The sequence below is a fragment of the Taeniopygia guttata genome, chromosome 11, assembly GCF_048771995.1.
Source record: "Taeniopygia guttata chromosome 11, bTaeGut7.mat, whole genome shotgun sequence".
NCBI lineage: Eukaryota > Metazoa > Chordata > Aves > Passeriformes > Estrildidae > Taeniopygia > Taeniopygia guttata.
Genome location: NC_133036.1, coordinates 1,401,200 through 1,429,183, shown reverse-complemented (window position 1 = coordinate 1,429,183; position 27,984 = coordinate 1,401,200). Strand labels below are relative to the sequence as shown.

Below are 27,984 nucleotides of genomic sequence, written 5' to 3'. Positions count from 1 at the left end.
CAACAAAGCGCGGAAAGAAACGCACAAAGCATCAAAAGGCATCAGCGCCAATATTAGCGCTGGTTAGACCCGCTCCCCGCGGAACTAGGCCAGCAGATGGTGCTACCCGTCATTATTCCATTAGGCTCCACGTTTAACCCCCGCGGGGATCGGCTTTAACCCTTGGCGCTCCCCGCCCGCAGCGCCGCCCACAGCGGCGGCTCGCTCCCTCGGAAAACCGTGGGAACCGGGCGCTGTGCTGGGCTGCCCCTCGCTGCACCGCAGCCCTGCGGCTCCAGCCCGGGGGACAGCGGCCGAACCCCAGCCTCTGGCCTCACAAACTGATTTTGCTCTCCAATATACTTTTTGATTTTTTAAAAATTATTTTTCTTGCATTTACTTCATTACTACACGATAACAGTGACTATAAATCATTTGCTGACAGGCTTCCCTGCTTCCTACAGAAAATGGAAGAACTGCTCGGTTTTATCGCTCTGCCTCTGCCCAGACCTGCGGGACCCTGCGGTGGAAACCTCCTCGGGACACGGCTCTCTGGTAAGCGTCTCTTCATTCCCAGGTTGGATTAAAGTGCTATTTTAAAAAAATCAGACAAGTTTTAAAATGATATGTTGTGAACGTAGCAAATAAAACCAAAAAGAAGATTGGGGATTTTTGCAAGATTATTAAAAAAAAGGAGCTTTTGACAGCATAGCTCCATCCTAGCAATACCCTTGATTCTCAAAAGCCCACTCAAGAAGAATGAAGAAAGATCAGGAGTTGATTTCTGTTTTTCTCAATATACACATATACCTTCATTTTGCAAGATACATGTTTTTCCATAGAAAATTTAAAATATGGCAAAGATTTTGAGATTGTTAAGATTAGTCATTACTCTAAAAGGTCATTTCACTTCTATTTAATTTCAAAATTAAGTTCCTTGTCCAGTAGAAATACTAGTGCCACCAATAATTTAAATTGATTATTTTCTTAACAATACCACTTAAATTTAAAGATATTTCTGTAAATATGCAGCAGCATCACAAGGACAATTACCACAATTTTACTTTTGAGAACTCTAGCCAAGATGTTTCTACATTATGCTTACAGTAACTATAATAAATTACAGGGATTTATCATTTAGGGTGATTATTTCATATCTTAGTAAAAATGGTAACTAATCGACTATTTTACATTTTGAGATCAGCTAAACAAAAAAAAAATATTCCTCATGTTCCCTGGGTATAATTTTAGCTCTAAAAGCCAAGTGCTACTAAAGCCAGAAGTGTTACATCAGTCGGTTCTTGAACATTCCTGGGCCAGAAACAAACAAACAAAAAATGCTTAATAATTAAGTAGGTAATCCAGAAATGGTGACTTTTTCGTGAATCCTTTTACAGTCTCTTTCTAGATATTTTATTCTTTTATAATAAAGTTTCTTTGCTGCAGTTTCTCAGAGCTCAAAGCTGCTTCCCAATTTATTCCTCAACAACATTTACTACACTCTTACTGTAGAACTGTGAGTATGCTGGACGAGGCTCCTCTATGTTATAATCCCTCTGCATCTTGCTCTGTATTATCCCTTCCGAGTTCTGTCTCCTGCACTGCACAAATATTAAGCTATTTATTAGAAATCCCAGACCATAGGCTTTTTATAATTTTGCTATGACATTTCTAACCATATGGAAATGACATTCATGAAGATGCAGGAAGGTACCAGCCAGCCATTCTAAACCAAATAAATCTGTAACGAAACCTTCATCAAGAAAGTCACCATTGTCACAAAAACCAAAACTGGAAAGCAACACAAGTGCTTTGAGATTAGAGCGTGAAACATGCTTGCACTACAGAGGACAGGATCTGTGTGTACTTAGCAACAAACGCCATTTAATCCGCAGACTCTTTTATTCTACCAATAATTTCATTATTCGAAAACATGCACAGCTATAAAATGATTGAACAGTTGTAAATCATCATGCGCAATGAAAACAGTTTCAAAGGTTCTCGAGCATCTACAAAAAAAAGGCAAAGCCTTTTGCAAGCTGAAAATACCCCTCCCCCTCAGTGAGACCGAGCGCAGATAAAACATCCTTAAGGAATATATCCTCTCACCAATGCCTTACAAACCTATTCCATCTAGAATAAGAAATTTTTAACTGACAAACATATAGGTGAAGGTGGAAAGGAAAACCCTGAGGCCACCACATATTCAAAACCTGAAGATTTTATTGGGAAAAATCAGTTTGTACTTTTCACGATTGCAAAGATAATCATCCAACTATGAGCGAATGCAAAGCAATGCAATGTTGTCTTTTTTAGTCTGCACAGAGGGAGCTCCAGGGTATCTGCTGCTGCTAATGGCTTTGCCAAGAAGCAGCCGAGTGCAGGAAACAAGCCTCCTGTCAGTTCCCTGCTGCTCCACACAATCCTCTGGGCAGCAGGGAAATTGGCAGGAATCACCTCAAATTCACACTACTGCTGCTGCCTGCAAAAGCCATTAGCAACAGCAGCAGGTATGGGCCCTGGTGGTGCTCACACCGCAGAGCTGGCCCCGAAAAATACTCAGGGAGCAGATCAGACAACAGCTGTAGAATTCCCCACACATGCCCTGATCCACAGCCAGGGGAGCATCTTTTTGGCACTATTAAAGTGAATTTGACACGCTGTCTCACAGGAGTAGAAGGTACCCTACACATATCTAAAGGATTTCTTAGTTAAACAATGTAAAAGCAATCAAGTTCCTAGGCAATATCAAGAAGCAGAATCATGACAGCATCTTTCCAATAGCCAACAGTACTCTGCTGAGTAGGCTTTTCATAGAAAGGCATTTCCTCCAACATTTTGTTGTGGTTGCTTAGGACATGCATTTGAAGACCTTCACTGGCATAACATCCTTCCCCCCAGCAAGGACAAACTACCATCCTCAACACTTACAGACATCAGGTTTTTCTCCTCTAAAGCAAAAACCCAATTTCATTTCCTCCACAAGTACTTCCTTCTCATCCTCTGCATATCACTATAGAGGAAGCCCCAAGGAGAAGGCAAGTTTAACACTGAAACTACTTCTACCTCCTAGAAAACCCTCCCAAATCCTGTCTTATCTGTTTCCATAGTAAAACATTGCTTCCACTGTAAGAACACCTTTCCTACAGTAGGTATGGCCCTTTACAATAGAGTAACATTACTTTCAATTCTGTGTGTGCACAAAACCTTTCAGACTAAGTATCTCCCTGAAGTTGCACCCACTGTTGATATATTCTAGGAACTGACAATGCTTTTCTCTGAAATTTTAACAAGTCACACATTTGTGATTGAATTATACACGGCACTTTATTGAAATAATGTTTTTCACTTGTGGATCTACCGACCACTTAGATTAGCTACCTAAGAGCTAAATTATGAGCTAAGAGCACTAAGAGCTAAATTATGACCCTAAGGAGTCTAACAACAGAAAGCTAAGGTTACATGCCTTGAGTGAGTGTTTCTCTCCTGCTGGTAGCAGTACACACCTGCAGGACAGTGCTCAGACCAGGTACTGGCTGCCTTGAGAGCCTAACAAGTTCTTGACAATCTTATCAGGTCCTCAGGAAATCAAGATGACCTTGACATCAACTGCACTAAAAACAGCTAAAATTAGCCACCTGGAAACTTGATCTTCATGCATTACTACATCACCTTTGTTCATGTTTATTACTAAACAAGGCATCTCTTTGTGCATGTCCAGTCACCAGAACAGTATTAATATCAGAACCATAGTACAGATAAATAAATTGCATGACTTACAATAATCAACAGTTTGGGGACTTTGTCCAAATTAGCTTCTCATTTTTTCACATCATAATCACATGAAAATTTGAAAACTGCAGTTGCTTTTAACTCACTACAGTGAAAAATCTTAAAGGTATATCCATTCATCATTTGAATTATAAAATTGTATTTAGGAATGCAACTTTAAAAAACCCCCAAAGCATTAAATCACCTCAGTGACATCTGAATTCCATACTAGCACTCTTAACTTCTTTCTTCGAGAACAGTCTGCAAAAATAAGTCTTCTAGTGACTTTTAATGGTGGACTTATAATCAAAAATTTATCTATTAAAAAAACCCAAAACCTCACAGCCTTTACAGAGTCTCTCTGTAGAAGATTACCTACAATATCTATGTGTGTCACCCCACATGCATGCAGAAAGACATCTTTGCTGCATGGCAATCCCAGCAAAAGATACAATTTTCTTTAGACAGTAAACTGAAATTAGATTTTCAGGTCTTCTTCTGCACAACTAAGATCACCTAAATATGCAACAGAGTTTCTTTTCCCCAGAGACAAGTCCCTTTAGAGTTCCTTCTGAATTGCTTTTTAATTTTTATTCAACAGTTGCCCCACACCATCTGCTGGGATTGCTTCACAAAGCCAAAAGCACTGGCAAATGAAGATCTGTGGGGTTCTATCATTTTTGCACTCTCTTTGGTACATATATGGAACTATTAAGAGAGCCAATGAAGTATTCCAAATTGTGGTTCTTTCAATATGCTGATAATATGCTTCCTTCTTTTTCTAGCTTGTTATAACTGCTAATGAATGTCTCAGTGTTTAATGGGTATGGAATTTCCCGACACACATTTACAATACCTAACCCAAATTAAAATAGACACGTACAGATAAATTTAAAAAAAACCCAAAACATACCAGGTGAGAGTCTGTCTTTTTCATCTTTCATACTTGTTATCTACAAGGTTGGTAAATGAATGGCTAACAATTACAGCACTGTGGCTGGACAACAATTTTTATCTGTGTAACAGTCACTTCAGAACATACATCTGTGATTTGGGATATGATTGTGGTTTATGCCTCACAAAGCACTTAGCATCATGCTTATAACCAAATTTTAAATTTCTGTGGAAATGAAAACACTAATGGGGGGGATCAGCAACCTTAAACTAGTCATGTTTCTAAGATGAAACATGCACCTGTTGGCACGTCACACTCTCTCTACATAATGTGTTCTTTCTCATCTCAGTGCTACAGAACCCAGTAATAGTATCATTAATCGTGTTTTGCCACTAGTAAAATGATGATACCATAGTTGTCATTAGTAGCAGCTTCTTAACCAGTGACCTGCCTTATCATTCACGGGGGGAAGATCAAGCCATGTCCATGGAAGCAGCTGCTAGGCTGGGTGTGCAGCAGAGGCAGCATGGGAAGTTACAGGATGAGTCTGCAGCACACATTTTCCTTCCATTTGGAAGAGATTGTTTGAAGAAAGTATTTTGGGGCTTAGTGCCAGCTATAGTTAGAATCTTTTTCTGAATATTTAGTAGTGGTATGAAAACTGTGTGTAATTTGCACGGGAACTCTTAAAGGAGGAACTATGTAATGGAGTATGCTAAATTGCCAGGAAATGAAAGAAATTGAGAACTTCATCCCGCCTGCTCTGCCAAGTGCTGCATTTAATGTGTTTCAGTTTTCAGTGGCTTTGTGTTCTGTGCCCATCATATACCCACTTCTCTTGGGTTCCAGTCTGTAATATAAGAGCTATTTGGAAAATAGCAGACAATGCCAACACAAGCCACTGCCTCAGCAAAACTCCGAGCTCTTTCTCACATGCAGAGCCAGAACACCCAGAATTTACACTGATCTGAGGCTGATGCAGGGCACACCTCGTGGTGTACCATTGCAGTATCTCTACACTTACCATAAGAAAACTATGGGCTCCTCTCTATGAAAAAGATATTATCATATCTAAGGCACCTGCTGGATGCACCATTGAGTTACTAGACTCAGACCGAATTCACAGTCATGCCATACCCCTACCTCTACTTAAAAATTTTCTTCTTTAAACTAAAGGCCAAAATCGTCCAGCAAAAAAACTTCTCTTTCTTTCTTGCATTCTTGCCTAATCGTAACCTTAAAATTTTGCAATTACTTGACTCCTTAAACAACAAGGATGACTAAACTCTCTACTCTATAAAAAGGCAATTCAGGTTTCAGTTCACTGTTTGAAACAAGTCTTATGTGGGCATCTGGAAATAAATCTGTAAAATACTTCAAATAGTTACAGACAAGAAAAATCAAACATATTTCTGATTTTAAAAAAGTAGTTATTAGGGTTCAAAATCCCTAGGCAAAGCACTAAAATATATTGATCTACTGAAATCTAACATCATCCAACACCTTCTTGGACAGTACAGATAAGAATTTGTTCCTTCTGGAACACATGCACATACATATGCCTGATTTTACTATTGGAAAAGTTTTTTTTAATGGCCCCAGTTTGTTTTTTTTATAATGGCCTTTAAACTCCTGGAAAACATAACATTAGTTGAAACTGCTCTAATTTAAGGTAACAAAATCCCTTTAAATGATGATTTAAAGGTAAAAATAATGAAGAATTGACTGCAGAAGTCTTCGGAACAGAAAACAAAATTGCAACAAACTCAAAATTAAACTGAATTTTTAAAAGTTGCCACTTACCCACCCATGTTCTATATGACCATCACTTTTGTGTGCCACTGAGAAAGTTATTTTCTCATGTTTTTTTTTTCTTACCAACCAGAGAAGACCAGAAGACAAAATCCCACCCAAACTACCTTTAAAAAGAACATCACATTAAGAGCTTTCTTTCCCCTTAGTCCCAAAATCCAAGGTAGCTTCAACACACGTGTCCCAATCACACTAAAAACCAGCACAGCATCCATCTCTGAGCAAGAAAAAACAACAGCACCTTGATGGTCATAGGGTCTTGTCAAAATTTCAGTTACAGTGCTCGCTCTAGATCTCTCATGGAAGTGACCTTGGAAGAACAGGTTTTTATGATTGATACAAAACCCACTTTCATCTTTAGGAAGTTTACTACTGGCAGTATTTCCTTCCACTATCCCCCAGCTCTTCCATTCTGTCTCAATTTGTTATCAGCCCAGATTGAGAAGAAATTCCATGTGTGAAGGGCTGTAAACTGCACAACCCCCATGGTCTATTCTTGGTACTCTTCTGCTGCTTGGAGAAATCACTGAACCTGCTGAAAGGATGAAAGGAAGGGCAAGTGAGCAAGAACTCTTCAGAACCAGCAGGAAGCTGCCCACCTTTTGTTTCAGTGCCTCACTTCTGCAATTACCTACAGAAAGGGAAGTCAGGCTTGGTCAGAAAAACAACCACACATTGGACAAAACACAGAGGTAGCTCTTCTTCCACAGCATGCTCCAACAACCTAATTTACCAAATTCTGCTCACATTTTATAATACATTGAGTGCAATGGTAAAAACCAATTAAATTAGAAGGTAAGTGAACCAGCTTATTCAAAGTATAAAGGCTACTGGAAAAACATACTGCAATGGATCACAGTCTTGCTCAGTCCCCAGGAAATGATCCTATGATAATATTGCCAGACTTCTTTTTAACTTTTTCCTGTTTTTAAAGTATGCATTTTCAGTGCTTGTTTGCAGCAGAACAATGAAGTATCTTCAGATGTGAAAAATAGGTATAATTTGATTAGGAGGGAAATACCAATCATGAAAGATCTTTAAAACCAAACAGATTGCATATGCAGAAAGGCTAGCATGTAACATCTCTGTACAATAATTTTATTCCCTAGAAGCAGTTAAGTTTAAAAGTTTACTTAATCTTTGAACGTGGCTTTTTTTTAGTAGTATTACACAGTATTTTGGATACCTTACAGAATATCCAAAATGTTGTCAGCCTTTGTAATTTCAGTGAGATTAAAAATGCACTTAATGTTAAACCCAGCACTTAACACTAAAACATATGACAGAAATTGGGAAAATTATTTTTAACATCAACAGCTGGGGAGTCACTAATATCAGTACTAACTTAATAGCATATTTCCATTTAAATCAAAGAGGGAGCATATTTCTTCCACTTCAATTCAAAACAACTTACATATTTTTTGTTTCAGCTTCAATGAACTACTTTAGCAGATTTTTATGCCAGAATCTTTCAGTTCAAAACAGTCCTTTAGCATATATGCTAACCTAATGAAACTACTTCCCTTGAATCTGGTTTTCTCAATTAAATATTCATGAACAAAATCCTTCCCCCTAGTTAAGGAATAAAACAAAACGCCTAAAGAAAAGGAATTTATCAAAAAGGATGATGGTTCAAAAATAAGAAGTCCAAAGTAAGAGGATACTACTGGAGAACAACAGTTTGATTTCAGGCAAATGAAACCCAAAAAGCAAGCAAACCAAACTATTTTTTACCCAAAATAAATATATATAAAATTTCTAGAGAAAGAACATAGCATCCAAGAGTGTCACAGTAATAACCATAAAATAACTTTTGGTAAGGATCAAACAGAAAAAATTGTGCAAAAAAAAAAAATGTTGCAAGACAGGTTTTGAAAAGTTACTGCTCTGGTTATGTTTCTAACCTCAACTGAGTCTGGCTACTAGCAAAAGCGGCAGGACTAGACTCACTGTAAAGGCCAAGAAAATAGAAATTCTTGTCTTTAACAGAGCTGAAGTCAGCAGAAGCTGTCACCAGCCCAGAGCAGAGTGACAGCCTGGCTAGAGACCGCAGTGTGCTGCCAAGGGCATCCCCAAGCACCATCATGAGCAGGAGCCCCCCTGTACCTTTGTCCCCAACAAGCAAGGCTGGGTCAACATTTCTGAAAATCCAAAATCACTCAAAGCTTGAACACATTTGCAATTAAACCACATTAACTCAGAAAACACATCTCTTGTGTGATGTTTTGGAGTTGATCAGATTTCAAACACTACATGATTGCACGTCAAAGAATCCTCCAAAGGATGATATAAATAGGAGCTACAATACAGGCACATCAAAATAAATTTGCCTAATCTATTTTAAGAATTGTTCTTACTGAACTCAAAGACAGTAAGACACATGTCTGATTTTGTCACTCAGATGTTCTTTAAATAATTTACCTGCCTTTGCTGTGATAGCTTGGGTTCCCTAACAGCTGGTTTCTGCTTTTAAGAGTTTCAAGGACCAAAGTTCCTGCTACAACAAAGTTTACACATCAGGCTGAGCCATACCTAGGCCTCATGGACAACTGCTGCAACGACTTTAAAGATAAAAACCAATGCACAGGTACTGCATCTTCTTATCCTACTGAGGAATACAAACAGGTACTGGAAGCCATAGCATGCTGCAAGTCTCAAAAGGCACAAGAGCTATGCTTTTCTTGTGAGTTTGCTTAAAAACAAACTATTTTTACAAACAACTTTCTTACAATTAAAGAAATCTCTGTATTGTGGTGCTCATTAAAAAAATAAGGTACAGTGAAACAATTCCTTTCAAGATTGCTTAAGATTATTTTAAAGACCTATCGGTAGGACTATTGTGTTAAAACAATGTTTTAAATGCTAAGAAAAGACACAAGAATCTCATAACCACAATATTTGCAATGGCTTCTTTAAGGCTAACTTCTCTTTTCTTTCCAAGATATAAACAAAAACTCAGTTGTGAGGTCATGACTATCTCTTAAAAGATAATCTATGAAACTAATTATCATATTAATCGATGGAACTAATTCTGGTTTGCAATTCAACATGCTGCTCAGCAGCATTATGTACATATATATGATATGCTACTAACATTGAAATTATTTTCAAATATGGGCTAACTACTGAGCAGGCAGTACGTAAAAGATGGGAACAATTTCAGGAGATATAAATTAAAATGCTTGCCTTCACAGTAAGCTAGCAAGGGAACAAAATACTCAAGTACAAATACAAGCCAAATAATCCACACAAAAGAAAACCTGCCACATTTATGAAAGAAAAATCAATCTCTGCTACAAATTACAGGGCTTTCAAAAATGTAAGACTTGTCATCTTTTCTAGCCTAAAGCCACATTCCTAGCTTCATTTATCATGCTTACTGAAATCAGCATTAGAATTCTCAGTCTCATCATCCTAAGAATCCCACTAATTTATATTTATTAGCCTTAAGAGTTCCCAAATTCAATCCACTCAGCACCTGATGATAAACACTCTCATAGAAATCTTTGTAACCAGGAAATTCAGCAATTTTTTTTCTAACCTGATAATAAACAAAGAAAACAATACCTCTCCAGATGTGGGAGGCTGTTTGGGAAACAAAGTGTTGAAAATTATTTTGATCTGTCTATATATTTAGAAATAACATAATAGCTAAAAGAAATTGCAAAACCTGAGTGCACAAAACACATAGACATCTGAAGAAAAGCCACATGAATTCCAAATGTATCAGATTCTCTGGCTTCAAAACCACACTACTGGTTAACATCTTTACAAGTTCTGCTGCTCTTTCAGTAATAACACTTCACTAACACTTCATAAAGTGTTGATTTTCTATAAAATGTCTCAAGATAAAATGCTGCTCTGGAAGTTTTACAGGCAATGGTATGTTTTTAGTCACTCAGAAATGCAGAGTCTAGATAACAGTGTTAGTCAAAGGAGGTTAGTGGTTACTGGAGCCAATGGACAGTCCCACAACGAGTCCACTTGCACTCTCTTTGCATTCAGTGCTGCAAGCTCACACACAATTATTTTGCCTGCACTGCAGAAAATAATGCTTCCCACTCCTTCCTCTGTCACAGAATCCCAGAATGGCTGAGGTTGGAAGGGACCTCTGGGGATCATGTAGTTCAGCCCCCTAGGACGGGCTGCAAAGGATGTCCAGACAGTTCTGGAGCAGAAAGAGACTCCAGGAGCTCTCTGGGCAGCCTGTTCCAGGGCTCTGTCACCCTCACAGTCAAGCAGTTGTTTCTCATATTTAGATGGAAGCTCCTGAGTTTCAGTTTGTGCCCCTTGTCCTGTCACTGGGCACCTCTGAACAAGCCTGGCCCCCTGCTCCTGACACCTTCAAGTATTTATGTGCATTGACAAACTACCCTCCAGTGTGCTAGGGAACCTGATCCTGTGCCACTGAGAGAACTAAACCAGGAACCTGTATTCTGGAAAAACACCCTTGACAAAAAAAGTGCAAAGTTTTTCTGTACCTGAAGGAGTTTCCCTGTGCAGTTCATAGCCCAAATGTTGCATTAACACAAGACAAAATGAAAGAATAGATTTTTTTTTAATTGTTTTTTCCTGATAATTTATTATAATTTAGGCATATATTGAACTACAACTTGAACAGCCTATAGAATGGACTGCTGTCTTTAAAAGACAATTTAACATGGATTTTGTTTTCTCTTTTCTATGTAATTAGGTACCACTTCTTCCGGACACTAAGACTGCACAATTCTATCAGTACTCTCACATTAATGAATTACTTTTTATTTTTTCAATGTTAACAAGACACCTATTTCCAAACAGTTATTTAGATTATTCAACCACACTTACCCTGCATTATCATTTAAAAAAAGAATTAATTTAATTTATTTTTATCAACTAGTCTCACCTTGCTATTTTACTCCTGCAATTTGACCCAGCCAGAAGCTTTCTTCCTATGCATGCCATCTGTTAACTACTTTTTACAAAAATGCTTCTCTTTTGGCACATTTCAAAGACAATAATAGTAGTTATTTAACAAGTGTGCAATTACCTCAGGAAAAAAAAAATTATAATATTATGACAATCATTAAAACAGCAAGTGTTTAATTTTAAAGAGGAAGCATACACAAAGAATTGGACAGCCTAATTATTTGACAAGTGATGAAGGTTGAGAGAGACCTTCTAAGAAAGGTTTAAGAACAGCATTCATGATAGCACAAAGATCCAAAAAAATTATGAAAAAAAATTAATTCCACTCAACAGAAATTATGAAGAAACTCATAAAGCATTTAAAACTATAGAAGAGATATTCTGGCACATTTTCAGTGTTCTGAAAAGCCCAGCAATTTTTTGTCTTTCCCTTACTACACAGTTCTATTTTGAAAGCCAAAACAGGGGAAATGAAAATGGAGAAAATAAAAATTATACTCCTCAATAAATGTGTTACAAAGTTATCTCACAAACATGTACTTTCTTCCCCAACCTATGCAATTTTCAATTTAAAAAATGAACTGTATAAAAGGTTTATATAAAACATATATAATATATACAAAAGCAAGTGCTTCATACATATTCAACTATAAATAAAGCTATCAAAACACTGCTCTTTACATGATTAATAGGTTATTGGCAAAAAGCCATAGATTAATAATGAAAACATTATATTATATACAGCTGTAATTTAGAACTTCATTCCAGGAGCTGCACTACTTGGGCTCAGAGATGCTGCCCTACTCTTCTCATTAACTCTGGGCATTTGACACAGCTTTGCCATGGTCAATCCTACCTGTTTGTGCAGGATTTTCTCAAATCACAGAAATAAAGCAAAAAAACGCTGCAAAATATTGCATAAAGGTTATCAGTGAAAGGATTGTTTTCAATACTTCAGCATGGATGATAAACTTAGTAGATGCTGGGAATTCTGCTGCCTCACTGTGGTACAGGATTTATGTTCCTATGAGGAAGGTAAAAATGTTCCTGAGGCACAAAAATTTAAATCCAGTGCATACAACTTGTAGAAATACTTAGAAAGAAACTTCAGGCAAAGATTTACATTTGTTAATATGATGTCACCCATAAAATTGACCCTAATTAAAGGAAAAATATAAGAACATTGGATATGCTTAGTGGGAGTTATACCAGCACTATTCAGCACTTTAGGAAGAATAATCCATGTTAAGGGTATGGAGGTTTTTTACATATCAAAATTACAAGATATGATTTGTAATGAACCCAAATGCTTACTGGAACAAACATTTAGATTTCCAATCATAGAATCATTAAGGCTGGAAAAGACTCCCAAAATCATCAAGTCCAAACTTTTGACTAGATGCAAAGATGCAAGATGATGCAAACTCAAACAGATTTTCAGATGTGTATTTTGTTATGCTCAGTCTCACTAAATATTACACCGCTTCCCAAGCCACATGCACATAGCAGCACCGTAATTTTAAAATCTTGTACTGTACCAACATTTAGGAGCCATAACCCATAAACTTACTATGCAAAATAGCCAGTCTCTACTACAAAGAAGTTCTGTGTAGTATGATCAATCCCTTAATTTAATATATTCCTTGTTACAGGCTTACTTAAAATTGAACCATACAGAATATCAGAAACACACTCTAATACTATATTATATCTGTACAATATAGTGTATATATATACACCCAAGTTCTATATCCTTTATTTTGATACATTTGGACTTAGATCTCACAATTAGCCAAGAAAGCACATCACTACTTACTATGCGTATCTCTCATAAAAACTTCACAGTCCCTGACTGTATATACAAGTAGAACAGCAACCAATAGCAAGGTAAGAGTTTTACAAGTGGAGTAATCCAAGGGATACATGTCTACAAGGAATTTAAGAATTGTTTTAAAAGTGCCATCTGATAGCACAGTCAGACATGAACAGCCTGTGACACTTCAGGACATCTCAGTAGCACATAAATCTGGATGTGGATCTGGATGTGGTGAGAGTTAATTCCCTCTCTGATGATAACCTCATATATGAGGTTATACCACTCTGATATATACAGATGTCCTGGGGTACAACACCACCTGAGCAATCATCTATGAGTTCCAGACTTTGCCAAACTTTCAACAAGGGCAAGATAAATTCTTTCAAAAAAATTAGTGTCCTCTATTAATATAAAATGAGTGGTAGGACAGCTCAGGCTTGCAGGCATAAGAGCACTTGCATGTTTCAAGTCAGTCCTTTACATAAATTCCTGAATACACTGAATTGCCAAGTAAGGTGCCAAACTTTTAGTCACAAAAAGGAAAACAATTAATTACATAATTTAAGAATTAAGACTATCACCTCATCCTATAGCACTTCATATTATTAATGAAATATTATTTTTCATCAGTATATTTTTAATTTTGGTATTATTTTTAATCTCAATTCCTCTGCTTTCATGTGTGCAGCCAGAAGACATTACATACACAGCAAGACAGCTGTAATCGTCTAAGGACAGTTTATACTTGAGATTATCTTTCCAAAAGTTTATACTTCACATTATTTTTCCAACAGTTTATACTTCACATTATCTTTTCAACTTCCTTTTTCTTCTAAAGATTTAAAACAATGTTGCAGCCTTTTTTATCCTTCTGAGAAACAAATAGATTATTTAGCCATAGCAAACTCAAACCAGTTTTAAGTGGAGTTAAAAGAACAGAAGTCTTGTATTAGCCAATGCTAAGTCTACAGGAGTCTTCAGCATTTCTCCACTTTACTTTCTGTTCTCAAATGAACTCTGATGAAAAATGCATGATGTAAAATTAAGGGTGCAATTTATTTACAATTCTGATCTAATTACAGCAGAAAGCATATTAGCACTATAAGACAGTCTTTTTAATTCTGCAGTATTATTATACCAAACAGATTATATTAATTTTTAATTTCATCAAAAGAATAACCATACAAGTAAAAATGTTATGAGTATGCTTGCTCTCAAATACTGAAACAAGTATTTAATGTTCTTCGTTAATTTAAATAACCTCAGTCTAACTACAGTTAAAGATCTTTGGTTGTCTAATATTGGGTCTGTTCCAATACCTACAGTTCATTAACTATTTCATAAAATAAAGTTATTCTTTCTGAGAAAACATCAACTATTATCAAACTGAAAGTGTTGAAAAAAAACCCAACTAAATTCACTAGTAATTGTTTCCTCAATATGAATTAAAGTCAGTGTGAAATACTGTCTTGTTAAAAAACTAAAAGTTCACTTAAGTGCTACATAGGAAACTTGTCAAAATCCCTTTCCAACTGACTCTTACCTAAAGCCAACCAGTTTTAGGAAGATCAAAATTCCTTCTCTCTTTACCCCATCTTTTTCCTTCCTGGTTAAACTGCACACATTTGTAAAAAGCTCTAACAGAACTAACTCATATTGAACTTGAAATTCTAAAAAGAGATCAAAGAATAGAAGTGAGAGCTACAACCAAAGCCCTTCTCAGAATTGTAGTCAGTCAAAGGACAGATCTGAAACACTTCAGTAATTGCCATACTTTTCCATTTCTATTCATACTACATACTCCACTGATTTAAAAAGGCTTCTACATTGTTTGCTTCTGTACATTCCTCAACAGTTTGACAGCTACCAGTTCACAACCAGTCTTTGAAGGAGACATTAAACATCTGTCTGACCAGATAAACTCAAGGTCAGAATCCAATTTATACAATTTATTGCATACCCCAAAATAATAAAAACCAAACCAAGCAGTTTTATAACTATCTGGTTTCTGGCTGTTTCATTTCAAAGAGGAAAAACATTAAAATTTCGAATACTGCAAAGTTGCTTTGTTTTCACACCATGATAAAAACAAAACCAAACCCCTAAACTTAAAAGGCTCTCCACAGATCTCAGAACTTTCCCTCTATTCCTTGATCCAAAGCAAAATGCTAAAACTGATGTCAGTGAGATCGAAGCAAGTCTGGAAAGGTTCTGACAAATACAACACAAAAGTCACAGCACTAGAAAGTTGTATTAGACCCGCTTTTCATTGCCTGGCTTATATCCCACATGCTCCTCAAAAATGATACTAATCCCTGAGTTTCTCACCAGCCCCACTTTTCCTGGAATCCATTTCCTCTTCACCCTTCACCCCAAGTATGCTCAGGGAGGCCAAGAGCCCCCACACCCCTGTTCCCAGCCCCTGGCAGGGAATGGGGCACTGCTCCCAGGGCAGGACTGAGGACTGCACACACACAGTGCCACAGGATCCCCTTCCCCTGTGAGCTGCTGGAGCCTCTGTCTTCAGCTTACAGGGATCCCTGACAAGAGGGTGCTACTTGGGTGCACCCTCTTTTGTTTTTTTAGGCAGGGAAGGAGAAAGGAAATGTTTATCAAAACCAACAGATTGAATCTCCTGCATCATTCAGTTAATCAAGCTCATCTGAACCGCACTGCTGGATACCTGTGTTCCATTAACATCACACCACAGTTTACAGAAAAAGTTTCACTGGTAGGAATTGACAATTACACGCTCCATAAACATAAGCAGAAGTTGTAATGGAGAAGCAATCTACTGAACCAAGACCAAAGATTAAGCGTGTTAAGCCCTTATCTCTACGGTAATGATCTAAAATTAATGGGGGGGAAGGAAAACTGCTACATTGTCTCCTTCACAGGCCTGTGTCCTACAAACTAAGGGAAGCACAAGTCAGTAGTTAAGGTCCTTGGGCCTTCCCCATTTTTTTTTTTTTTTTCAGAAAGACAACATTCTATATTCTCAGGTATTGGTAGCAAGAATACAGAAGTAACAGTTACTAAAACCTCTTTAAACCTGTCTCCTGTAAATTCTGTTTGATATCAGAGTTGCATCTGTTTTGAAATGCACAGATTGAAAAATAGCAAACGATTTTTATGTTATCTTGCCCTCCTCGTGGAGGACTCAAATACTTGCAGTAGATGGTCACATTATACTAAAACAACTGTTGAATTTTTTGATTTAGCCAAAAGTAACAAAATCCAACATAGACATAGCATTTTATATGTTTTCTATTATAACTGAACACATGAAAATCAAGAAAAATAAGTATGTATTTTTAGGCAATGAGCATGAGCACAAAGACACAAAGCAAAGGACAGAACAACAACATAACCACCACAATTCTTGCAGGAAATCAGCCATACAAACCTTACCAAAGGTCTTAAAAACATGTTTCTCTAATTTTCAAGACAATAAGCCATTATATTCACATCACAATCATAAACCAGTAAATTTTCTCTGTTGTACTTCACAAGTACAAGCAGCAGAAGGAGCAACACCATTTTATCTGAATAAGATCATGTAGTCTTGCTTTCTGCAGTGATAGGAAAACAACAGGAGAAAGCAATGTCTGCATCAACTGGTTAGGTTTCTTCCTCCTAAACTACACTTCTTCAGGGTCAAATAACAACTCAGAGACTTCAGTTATCATGCTTTGACTCAAGCACCAGTCACTATTATTCATTTCACCCCATCAACCAAATCAGATGATTGAAATCCCCACTCCCGAAGTCCCTACATACCTGTCCTTGTAAGGTTGCACGACTTCTGCCTTGCAGGTGCTGATTAGAAACTGAAGAATGCCAAGGATGGATCTGAGTTTGAGACGGTGGCCGAACGAGTTCGGATGACGATGTCACTTGCTGTGGGGTTATGTGGTGTTCTAGGTCATGCTCTAAAACATGGCTTGTGCTATCCTGAACAAACGCAGAGTCATCGAACTGTGGCAGAAGGTCTTCCTGCAAGAGGTCATCTGGGTCAAGTCCTGTGAATGGTTCATTGTGAGTCTCCACTTGATGAAGTAAGTTGTCATCTAAAGATGTAAAACCATTGCTTTCGATAGAGTCGGTGAAATGGCTTATCTGAGAAGCAGAACCAGTAGAAGCTGGAAAATTAATATTCACAGGAGAGAGTTTCGAACTACTAAAGTTGCCCTGAGGATGCGCAGAATGCAACATTTGAAAAGTACTTGAATTCAAGGCTGTGTTAGGATTCAACATGTGCTCGGTTGTTTCTTGCTTGGTCCCTGTTTGAGATGTAAAGGCATCGCTTCCAGTGAAGTCAGAGATAGAGTGTGTCTGCTGGCTAGTAGAAAGACCTGTTGTAGGCTGAAGGAGGCTGGTAGGAGAAATGTGATTATTCGAGTAGGAATACGGAGATGAAAATTGCTGACTGCTACTGACAGAACATGGAGTAATAGTTGGGGACTGTCCATCAAAATTTCCTTCTTGATTCCCACAAAAATGTATTGAAGTACTTGCAGTTTGAGAAAACTGTTGAACAGACAGAGGCTGCTGTGAAGTCGATGGGTTAGAAACTGAAGGTGGGTGGTTAACACTGACTCTGAGGGAAGTAGACACGTTAACTTCCATGAAGTCTTTTGGCTGACTCAGAGCATCCTGCCCCGTGTTGTTCCTGCTCTGCTGTGGCCGTAGCGAGGCACACTGATGCTGTGGTTCATTAGCCTGAAATAAGGCAAAGTCATGGTGTGCTACAAAGCTTTTGTTTTGCTGCATAGACTGAGAATGTCCTTGGTGAAAAGGGGACCCATTTTGATTTGAAACAGTTGTGGCAGTTTGATGACCCCACATAGGACTACCATCAGCCACATCTGGAAACATCCCATTGGACTGGTTTTGCGGATGAACTGGTGAACAATTGAACTGAGAGTGTGGTGATAAGACATTGTCAGCTGAGCTATTAAAAGACTGATTTACTGAGTGAAGCTTCAGTGAATCATACTGATTCAGCTGATCAAACTCACTCATCTTTTGTTGATTTTGAGCATCTTGCACATGGTTCAGTGAGTCTATGTGCAAAGGTTCAAATTCTGCACCCAAATTCAATTCATCAACAAGTGAAACAGGTCCAGGTTGAACAAAGGCATCATCTGACAAACCTTCCAATGTCTCACTAAAAAGATTGGCATCATCAAAAAAATCCATCATAGGATCAGTCATCTTGAGAGGTCTGTTCTGCTTTTGCTCTCAACTCCAAGTGGAGTCAATTTTGTCTCTCCACAGTGAACAGGAACAAATGACATCCAGCAGTCACCACCTTATCCAAGGCATGCCAACAGCCATTAGTGCTTCTGATGAAACATTTATCTTCAGGTGTTAAAGCATCCTGAGGGAGAGGAGTGAGGGGAGGGGGGAAAAAATGAAATATTTAATTACTCTCCTTATCCTTCCCGCCCCTGCCCAACACTTTTAAGGCTATTTGATACTTTGTTCATAACTTTAGCTACACCAAAAATCAAGTAAGTTATTTTTGCTTATACTTGATACACTGTGCATATATATATATAATTTTTGCCCCTTATAAAAATATGTTTTAAATGTAATGGTTTTATTTGTTTAATTCACTCAAAGCAGAGTTTTAGATTCTCCTTGGTTATATTCATTAAAACTACCAAATTGCAGCAGAATTGGGTTTTAGTGCTCCAGGATTAGAATTTGTTTATAGCAAAGAAATCATACATATGCATGATGTATGTAATAATTCTGTATACTTAAACAAAAATACTTGGAAGTTTATAAACTACATTTAAGTCAAAGCTTCATTTCATTAGGAGAAACTGGGATACTTAGTTCCTTTTATTTAAGTTTCATTAGGCAAGTTCCTGAGAAACTGTATTTTATCACACTTAAGACATAACAGACTCTTCTTAGTAGAGAAGACAAGAGTCTGAATACAATGATATACAAAAAAACCCACAAAAAAAACAAGCTTTGGTTCAAAGGAGTTTGCAGCCCTAGTTTTGAAACATTTGAAACTATTTATTCATAGTATCACTGAGTGATCACCAATTAATTGATTTGTAGTCAGGGATTTAAGGAAAGTTGAAAAAGCATTTAGCCTAAAAACTCCCAGATTTATAGTGCAATCAAACAGAATGGGAAATGACTGAAAATGTGTGTCTGTGATAATGTACTTCCCCAGATAACTGGTAACCCTGTAGAATAGGGAAGCAATCACTTCAAATTAGCACCTTCACGGAATAATCATTCCTTTATCCTGTCAATACATATGTCTAATTAAAGAAAAAAAAAAAAAAACTGAAGAAAACCAGCCATAACTTTTAATTCCTGACCCTCCTATTAAAGCTCACCTTCAATTGCGATTCCTCCTTAATGAATTTTCCTAAGAATGAGTATAGAATCCTTCCAGAAATTAACACCCTCTAAATCTGACATATTCTCTGATGGAAAAGGTTCATGCTGAACCTACTAAGCACAAAGTACTTCTTGGCAAGCTGATGAGAACCCATTCTGCATATACTCCTAGGTCACTGAATGTGGTGTGACCACAGTCAGAATAAAGCCAGACTTAAATTCACAAACCTCCTTTAAGGTTTGAGTGTATGAAACTTCTGGTGTTTACAAAGGGATCCTGTATCATCCTAAGAGACACTAATCAGGTATGGTGTCAGTGAGCAGAACAAGCATGATTAAAATGAAGTGACAGAAGCTTAGGGAGGTGACACCTTAGCATAGCAAAGCTGCTGTGGATCCTAGATTATACATGTGCAAGTTATTGCTTGAATTTGGGATCTCCTGAAGTCCCAAGATAAAGAAAGCATTAATATACATTAGACCTCATTATCTTCTAACAGTGATTAAGTTGTCTACTTACAATTAAAAGCAACATAATGATTTTCCCAGAATGCAACACCTTCCAATAGATGACAAACAAGCAGCAGGATCCAGGTAGAAGGTCTGGCATGGGTTATAACATTGCTAATATAATGATATCTCATCCTAGTTTATCTCAACACAAAAGATAAGTCAGGAGAGAGCTATTTTAGCTCAGAAGAAAACCAATTCTGATTAAGTACAAGGAAAAAAAATGTTGTAGAATGAAACAAATGTAATTCAAGAAACCCCACTGAGGAAAGATAAGATGGAAATTATGGCAGCCATGGGTAAAAGGTCATGTTCCAGGCTATCAAGGACTACTGATAAAAATCTCAAATTTGAAGCCTGTATCAGTAAGTTGACATACTGAGTCTGATCAATTTTTGCTAACTGGAAAAAAACAGAGGGAAAAAGAAATATTTCTTCTATCTTTAGCAAAATAGATCCCAAGAATGTACAATCATTAACTAGTATACATGCTCTTAACTATAGAAGTCTAGAACTACTCAACAGGACTAAAAGAACCCTGTATTAAAAGTCACATACACCAGACACTCTCCTCCTGTTTTACTGACTGTGTCCCTTTACAGTAAGGAAATGGAGAAAAGCTTGCAGAACAGCTGGAATTACTGCAGCACACTCAGAGCTGGCCTCACAGAAATTTACTTCTTGGCTCAAAAACCAAGAAACATTTTCCATCATCATTTTTCTTACTTCCTTTCAGTATAAGGAAAACAAAAGAGGAAATAGTGAACAAATAATATGAACACTCCTTTTAAAATGCAAAGGTTTTATAACACAAATAAATCTTGGTATAAATAGGAAACATAACCTGAAGATGTCAGCTTCACTTTAAAGATCCAAGCAAGTTGGATGGCACAGATGAATTTCCAAACTGAGAAATCTGAAGGCTAGATACACAAGAAACCTCTTCCAGCTTATTAGACCAATATAAATTTATTATGAAGAAAGCTTATTTGTAAATTGGAGATTATGAAGCGATTGGAGCTTAAGCACTTTACCATGATATCCACACTTTCAAACTTTAATACACAAGGCAGCACTGCTTCACATGACTGATGTATGACAGTGCCAAAGATAAGAGAAATCAGTGACTTTGGTGTCCATTTTCTCTCAAAGGAAGTTGAAACCATGGCTATTCAGAAAAATAACAGAAGCCATCTCAGAGAGAAGCTAGGGACAAGTTAGCAACCATAAGGAATTAAAACAAGTCATAAAACCATGACATAACAGAAATCCAGCCTATGGGAAAAGGACACAGTCATAGTTAGGGAAGAGTTTTACTTTATATGCTTGCAAAGGGTTTGCTTTTGGGGATTTTTTAGAGAAGCAATGCAACCAGGCATAACAAACAAGAAGTTTGCTAGAGACTGAAAAAATCCCTGTATTTGCTAAATTCTATGTAACATGCAACAGCATGACAGCTTTGTGGCTTGCTGTGATTTTCCCATGTATTAGCAGACGGAATACTGCATCAATAAAGGTGCATGGTAAAACCCAGACACTCAAAAAACTGATCACTTCTGCACAATATTTAGAAATGAGACATCCCCTTCCCAATATTAAAAGACAATTACACTATCATTAGTTGTCAGATTTTAACTAAAGCTTTGGCCAAGTTCAAAAGGTGAGTTAATTAAATAACACTGAAGTTACTTCCTGCTGATGTGCCAATATAATTGGTATTTTACCATAGATTTAAAGATCACTGTGCATGTTAAATTTAAAAGGCACAGAGGGGCACAGTTTCCTCAAAATCCCAGTAATATAGAAGACCAAAAAAGAACATGTTGTAGATATAAACTCTTTTATTCCCTAACAGAAAGGACTGTCTGTACTGGAGTGCCATTGTATCTGTACCTACATATGGATTGAAAAGATGCATTTTTTTTATTGTTATCACTAAAATTTGGATAAAACTTGGTTGGGTAGCCCAAATAAAAACCCATACATCCAATTGTATATATACAGATGCATTATTTTAGATTAAAATTACTTTTCATTTCTATGAATTTCTAATTATGTATTTCTAAATATTTTTGATTAATGAGCCATCCCTGTAGTAAAATCATACCCTCAACATACTGGTTTTGTTTAGAATTCTTTTTCTGCTATAGAGTTCACAGACATCATGCTAAATAGTCAAAAGATCACTCAAGAACCTTGAATTTTAATTTGAAGATTATGAAGATTTGAAACACATGGGCTTAAACAAAATTCTCAGAACTGAGTTCTAGTCCATGGCTACAGTTCCAGCTCCAAGTAAGAGCAAAGAACTGGGGCACACTGGCTTGTGTGTGCTTGTCAGACTAATCACAGCAGTCTGTTACCATACCTACACTGATCCTGCTTGCACCAAACACCCCATGTAAATGTTTCCCTTTCTCTACTTCCCAGACATGCACAAACTCCCTTCCTCCACCACTCATCCTTTCATGCAAGTAGGCTCTGGAAAATAAATATAAGAAATGTAAATAAGAAAAAAAAAAGTAGCTAGCTATTTGTTAAGGTTGTTCATGGACTTTCAAAGCAGCCAACAATACAAATGACCTTTTACTTGGGAAGAAAATCCATCTTCCGATGCAACTGAAGACAAATTTCTACCATTCTCAACCATGTCTGCCTTCACTGTGAATAGCAGATCTTCTTTAATGAGAACAGCTTTGCTTAAGCTGAATAGAGCAAAACCAGCCCAAAGAGAAAGTGTATAACAGAACTCTGTATAAAACAACATGGTATTAAAAAGCCCCACAGCAATGCTTAGGTTACTTAGTATACTTCATTAATAGATCCAGGTCAACATTAATTTTTAACTCAAGGTAAATTTATGAAGCCTCAAAATGATATTTCAGTAAGCCATACTTAATAAATGGAGAGAAAACATAATAACAAATTCTGCAATGTATTAAGTAAACATAGCTTAAACTTAGCTGTTTTCTCCAGAGACCTACAAAAATTAAAAATACCTACCAGTAGCTTTTTGAAAAAATAATATTTTCTACAGAATCTTTTTTGAGGTTTTTTTTCCTATTGTTTTGAAGTGCAGGTGTATGTAAACCACAAAGTTTCTTCGGATTAAGTAAGGTTAATGTTATTGAGAAGAAGTGTTGTTTGTTTTGATAGTACAAAATTTAGACCCTGTGCTTTGGTTGCATTCCAAGTTAGAACCACTTTCTTTCCAAACTCTGAATTCAAAAGATGTATGGCAAGATGCGGAGTTAAAACCCATAGAACTGTATATATATCAGAAAATGACTCCCAACTCACAGACCAATTTATAAATTCTTTACCTATATACCACTGTTTCTCTGTCTGTAATACTAGGAATTAGTGATTTAATTAGAGCATTAATATTTAGACATATGAATTTCAAAGTTTAATTATTAGCTTGGGTCAAAATTAAGAGCTAGCACAGGCACCTAATGAACCCTATACTCTGTAAAAGTTCCTGATAAAACTTTAAGACAAAACTAAATTGCTGAAATCTTCTAAATTAAAAATATATATCAAGATAATTAAGAAAATGAGCCTAGTCAAAATAAAAAATATTCTTACCCATGAATATAGAACACATCTCTTTAATGAAGAATTGAAAAACTCAGAGCTGTGTTTTAAATCCAGATGGATACCTCATCATCAGAGACCTGAAAATGAAGCATGTCAAACAAGTCATACAATAACCAACTTCAGGAGTGTACATTCAAATACAATACCTGAAACTCAAAAACTCACTAGATACCATAAGACCAAGAACAGCAGAATTAATACACAATCACTAGTAGCTATGATTTTGTGTCTGGTAAATAGATACATATTCACTTTGTAGGACTACTAAAAATAACCCAAGTCTACAAGCCCCTTAAGATGAAGGGTAGTTTGTGCCACAATACCAGAAAGTGTAGGCTAACTTTAAGACAGGATGTAAGTACTCCAACAACAGCAAAAAGAAAAGTTTTGAGGTTAGGTTTTAAACCTGTCAGTCTGAGAAGCCCTGAACATGTCTTTTAACAGCACAGAGCTGTTCCACTCTGACAGTGGACTTCAATGGGAACTGACAGTGCCTTTTGGGGAGAGAATACCTGCATGACAGTTTTATCCTGTTCCTTGCCTTGGCAATAGGTAGAGGAGCTCAATTTCAAGAGGGTCTCTTTTAATCTGAAAGAGGCTTCAAAACATTACAAAGTTTAAGGGAAAAGGGGAGGGGCAGTTCTAGGGCCACTGTGTAAAAGCCTCAAAGTACACAAAACTACCCTCTAACACTGAAAGACAGACAGAAAGCTTGTATATGAACTGATATTTTACACCAGTGTTTTTCCATTTCAAAAACATGATTATTGTGTCCAAGGCACCAAACATCCTCCAATTCCAATACAATGGTTCCACTCTTCCTAAATACAGTTGTGTGATGCCAAAGTCTTTAATGCTTTTGCAGAACTAAACTTTGTTTAAAGATAACATGGCATATAATACTGCATTGAGAAGCAGATTTTAACACAATTATTTCCTCTCCCTGCATCTTTGAAACAATGCTGTAACATATGTGGAAGATATAAATTGGTTATAGCAGCTACCAAATCCTGCAGTGTTTCAGAAAAAAAAGTATCTGGTACTAATTTGGTACATAAATTGCTACATTTATCCTCTTCCTAGTATTCAGTAACTTCCCAATATGTTTTCCAAGGTTGCTAAATAAAATGTTTCTGCTCTGCAATAATAGGGACACTTAATGCAGAGAAGTAGTTTTCTAAAATTCATATGAGATAAGCATGTACCTAACATATACCTAGGGGAAAGTTGCTAAAATACCTTTATCTTTGTTTACCATTTATGTGAACTGATAGTAATTTTGTATCAAAACAGACAGAAAACTTGCTCTAGATGTTCCCTTTTTCTGTACTGGAAATCCCATCACACAAACAGAGCTTCTGTCATACACAAGTCCTCTTCACATTCAGAAATTAGAAAGGAGTTTGAAACTATTTAACTGTTAGGTCCTATGCCACATTTTAATTTTTTTTTTTTTTTTTTTTTTTTTTTTGTTCTCAGTCTCTACTTATTTAAAAGTTCATGTTTGGCTAAATAAAGTTAAAGCAGAAATATTTTACAATATATACACTACCTGAATAGAGGCATTCAAAAATTTATTATTTGAAAAAAAAGAAAAAACCTGAAAACTTGCAATCAAGTAATTTATTCTACCTGTAAGAGTTCAACAGTAAATAAAGAAATCTAACTCACCTGTAACTACCATATAAGATAAATTCAATTTTAAGTTCTTGGCTAAAACAGCTGTATATCCTTCTGCAGCTGGCCTGTTCTTAAATCCTCAAGATAAAGAGAAAAAAAGATGTTTCTTACTCTTTAGAACAGTGTCCATTGCTTGAACAGCTTCCAATATGGAGACAATTTTGGAATACTTAAAAGTTTGAAAAATCCTACACTGAAAGGAAGAAAAAAAACATATGTAACTAGATATACATTCACCAGGTCTGCAATACATTACTCTAAATGTAAAATACAAAAAATACTTCTGACAACAGAAGATTCACTAATGATTATATGAAATGCCAAAGAGAAATCCACACAAAAGGAATGTAGAGCTTTTATAAGCTCCAAAATTGGATCTATCTCCACTGATTCTCAGATAAGCTATATTGCATGTGAATTTTTAAACACACATATATACATATATATGTATCTGTTAAGTGTGATTTGTTAAAAAAAATTACTCTTACTAAATGTTAAGTATTACTTTTACTAAAAAAAAAAGGCAAGCAACAATATTTTGGCTATTTCTCTAAATATCTGCAGGAGGTGTCAGAGGATGGACCCTCTGCTCCTGGTGCCAGCAATGGGACAAGAGGAAGGGGCAGGAATGATGCCCAGGAAGTTGCCCCTGGACATGAGCAAGGAGTTCTTTGCTGTGCAGGGCCCAACCCTGAACAGCCTGGCCAGAGCTGTGGAGTGTCCCTCACTGGGGACATTCCAGAACTGTCTGGACACAACCCTGTGCCCTGTGCTCTGGGTAATTCTGCTTGAGCAGGGAGGTTGGACCCGGTGACCCCACTGAGCTCCTCTCCAACCTGCCCTGTGAGTCTGTGATTCTTATTTTGGATACTAAACCACAGATTTTTATACACATTTTCTAACACAAAATAAACAATTCATTTCAATTAATTGAGAATAGCTACACAAATTTATATTTTTTAAAAATATTATGTAAATTTTAGTAAAACAGTTTGGTTTTGCACAACATCCTTGTGTGCTTTTATCTCGTCAGTCTTGGCAAATACCTTTAGAAAATTTAACAGCACCAGCTGAAGACATTATTATTTTCAACTACCTTCTTCACCTTTCTGCCAAAGGTTATTGCCCTCAAAGCACACCTGCAGAACAAAACATGTAGGTGTGCAGCTGCTGCTTCAGCATATAGTCTCCCAATTTAGTTTTAACCCTTCCTCTTGTTTGTTTAACAAACCCATTAGACATTGCATGAAAATGGCAGAAGTGTATATATACCTTCTATTTTGTCATTTATATCTTGTGGACATTAACTGCAATAAAGGGACAATAATAATACAGAGAATGTCAACATGTTAATCAGCTGCTATTGACAGAAATCTAGAAAGATACCAGGAGTTTGCAATACCTTACTGCAAAGAACAAAGTTTATCCCCAAGTCAGTTTATTTTAGTGAAAATAGCTGTTTAGAAGTTACTAGGCTTGGCCACCAGACTACTGAAGGAATCCATATTAGTAGCCAGTACTGCTCATACTATATTGCAATTTTGTTTCTCCAAAGTGTACCTGTGGAGATTTTAATAAATTTCAGGACTGCAGTGATTTCCTTCTAGTCACTTTCTTTCTAATACCAGTAACAAAAACTTCCCATGCTTTGTTCTTCAGGTTTGAATTCCACTTACACCCAACTTTTTTTCCTTTTAGTCTATCTGTACAAAATACAATTGTCTCTTTTGGAAATTTAGTAGCCAAAAGAGAGTAACATACTCAGTGTAATGTATTTATAGTTTGCAGTTTGCTTCTGATCACCAATAACAGTTACAAAAACTTCCTTGTAAGTTTAAAAAGAAATTCCTCTGGTGCTGCTGAGATTTCAGATGTAAACATTACAGGCTTTCTATTGTTTTGTTATCAATTTCAGTGTTACACCTTAAATCAGACCTACAAAATATATTTCTGAATTCTAGTATTTTTCTTCAGAAACATTTAGGCCATTTTAAGATTTAGAGAAACATTTGCATTAAAAATCATAAAAAAACCTTTCAATTCTAACACGTGGCCTAAACCAAGATTTCATTACAAAACATAAGAGACAGAAGACTTCAAAGCATAGCTTCCTTTCAACTCATAATGTGATAATACAATATCTTTCAATAATTCTCATGTTCTACCCTGATAAGCATCCCTGTGAACTAGTGCAAGTTTATAACCTGGAAGTACCAACTAGAGCAATGCAAAGGATTGTCCCTGTTTTATTGATGCCCATGGATCCTGACTGATGAACACAGACAGCTGTGAAGGCTTGACATTGACAGAAATCTGCACTGGGGGAAAAAAAGCACAATTTCAAGTCTTGACACTGGCAGATTAGGATATGCCAGTACTTTACTAAGCCAAACAGGTTCAGACATCCTACATTTACTGGTGTAAGGAGGTTCATCTGAATCACAGGTCTGCCCCATACAGAGGGAGGCTGCATATAAGTTTTCTGTTATGTTTTTTGTTTGGTTTTTTTAAGTATATCTAAAGGGATTTGATATAAAAGTTTCCTTAAAGAGTTCCTCCCAGATACATGTTAAGAAAGACACTCTTGAGTTCACAATTTGTTCAGTACACTGTTCTTAAATTAGGAAATAAATTAAAACTA

General features: G+C 36.6%; 1 protein-coding gene and 1 long non-coding RNA gene across 15 annotated transcripts in view; one reads left to right on the top strand and one right to left on the bottom strand.

Moving 5' to 3' along the window:
- CHD9 (chromodomain helicase DNA binding protein 9) overlaps window positions 1-27,984 on the bottom strand; it is an 86,527-nt gene that overhangs the window by 52,930 nt on the left and 5,613 nt on the right. For 7 of the 14 annotated variants that reach the window (XR_012057775.1, XM_072934425.1, XM_030282527.4 and 4 more), the window contains 3 exons: window positions 25,455-25,536; window positions 23,652-23,740; window positions 16,962-18,564 (listed from right to left, as the gene is read on the bottom strand). Coding sequence is in view for 13 of the 14 variants with exons in the window: in XM_072934425.1 (XP_072790526.1) it covers window positions 16,962-18,398 (1,437 nt within the window). In the remaining variant the exon portion in view is untranslated. Of the gene's footprint in view, window positions 1-16,957; window positions 18,565-23,651; window positions 23,741-25,334; window positions 25,537-27,984 lie in introns of all 14 variants that reach the window. The other 7 variants (XM_072934426.1, XM_072934428.1, XM_072934432.1 and 4 more) reach the window with 6 other exon arrangements.
- LOC116808846 (uncharacterized) lies at window positions 396-26,939 on the top strand. Its single transcript, XR_004369037.3, has 3 exons — window positions 396-534; window positions 16,998-17,239; window positions 25,908-26,939. It is a non-coding gene; the product is annotated as an uncharacterized lncRNA (long non-coding RNA).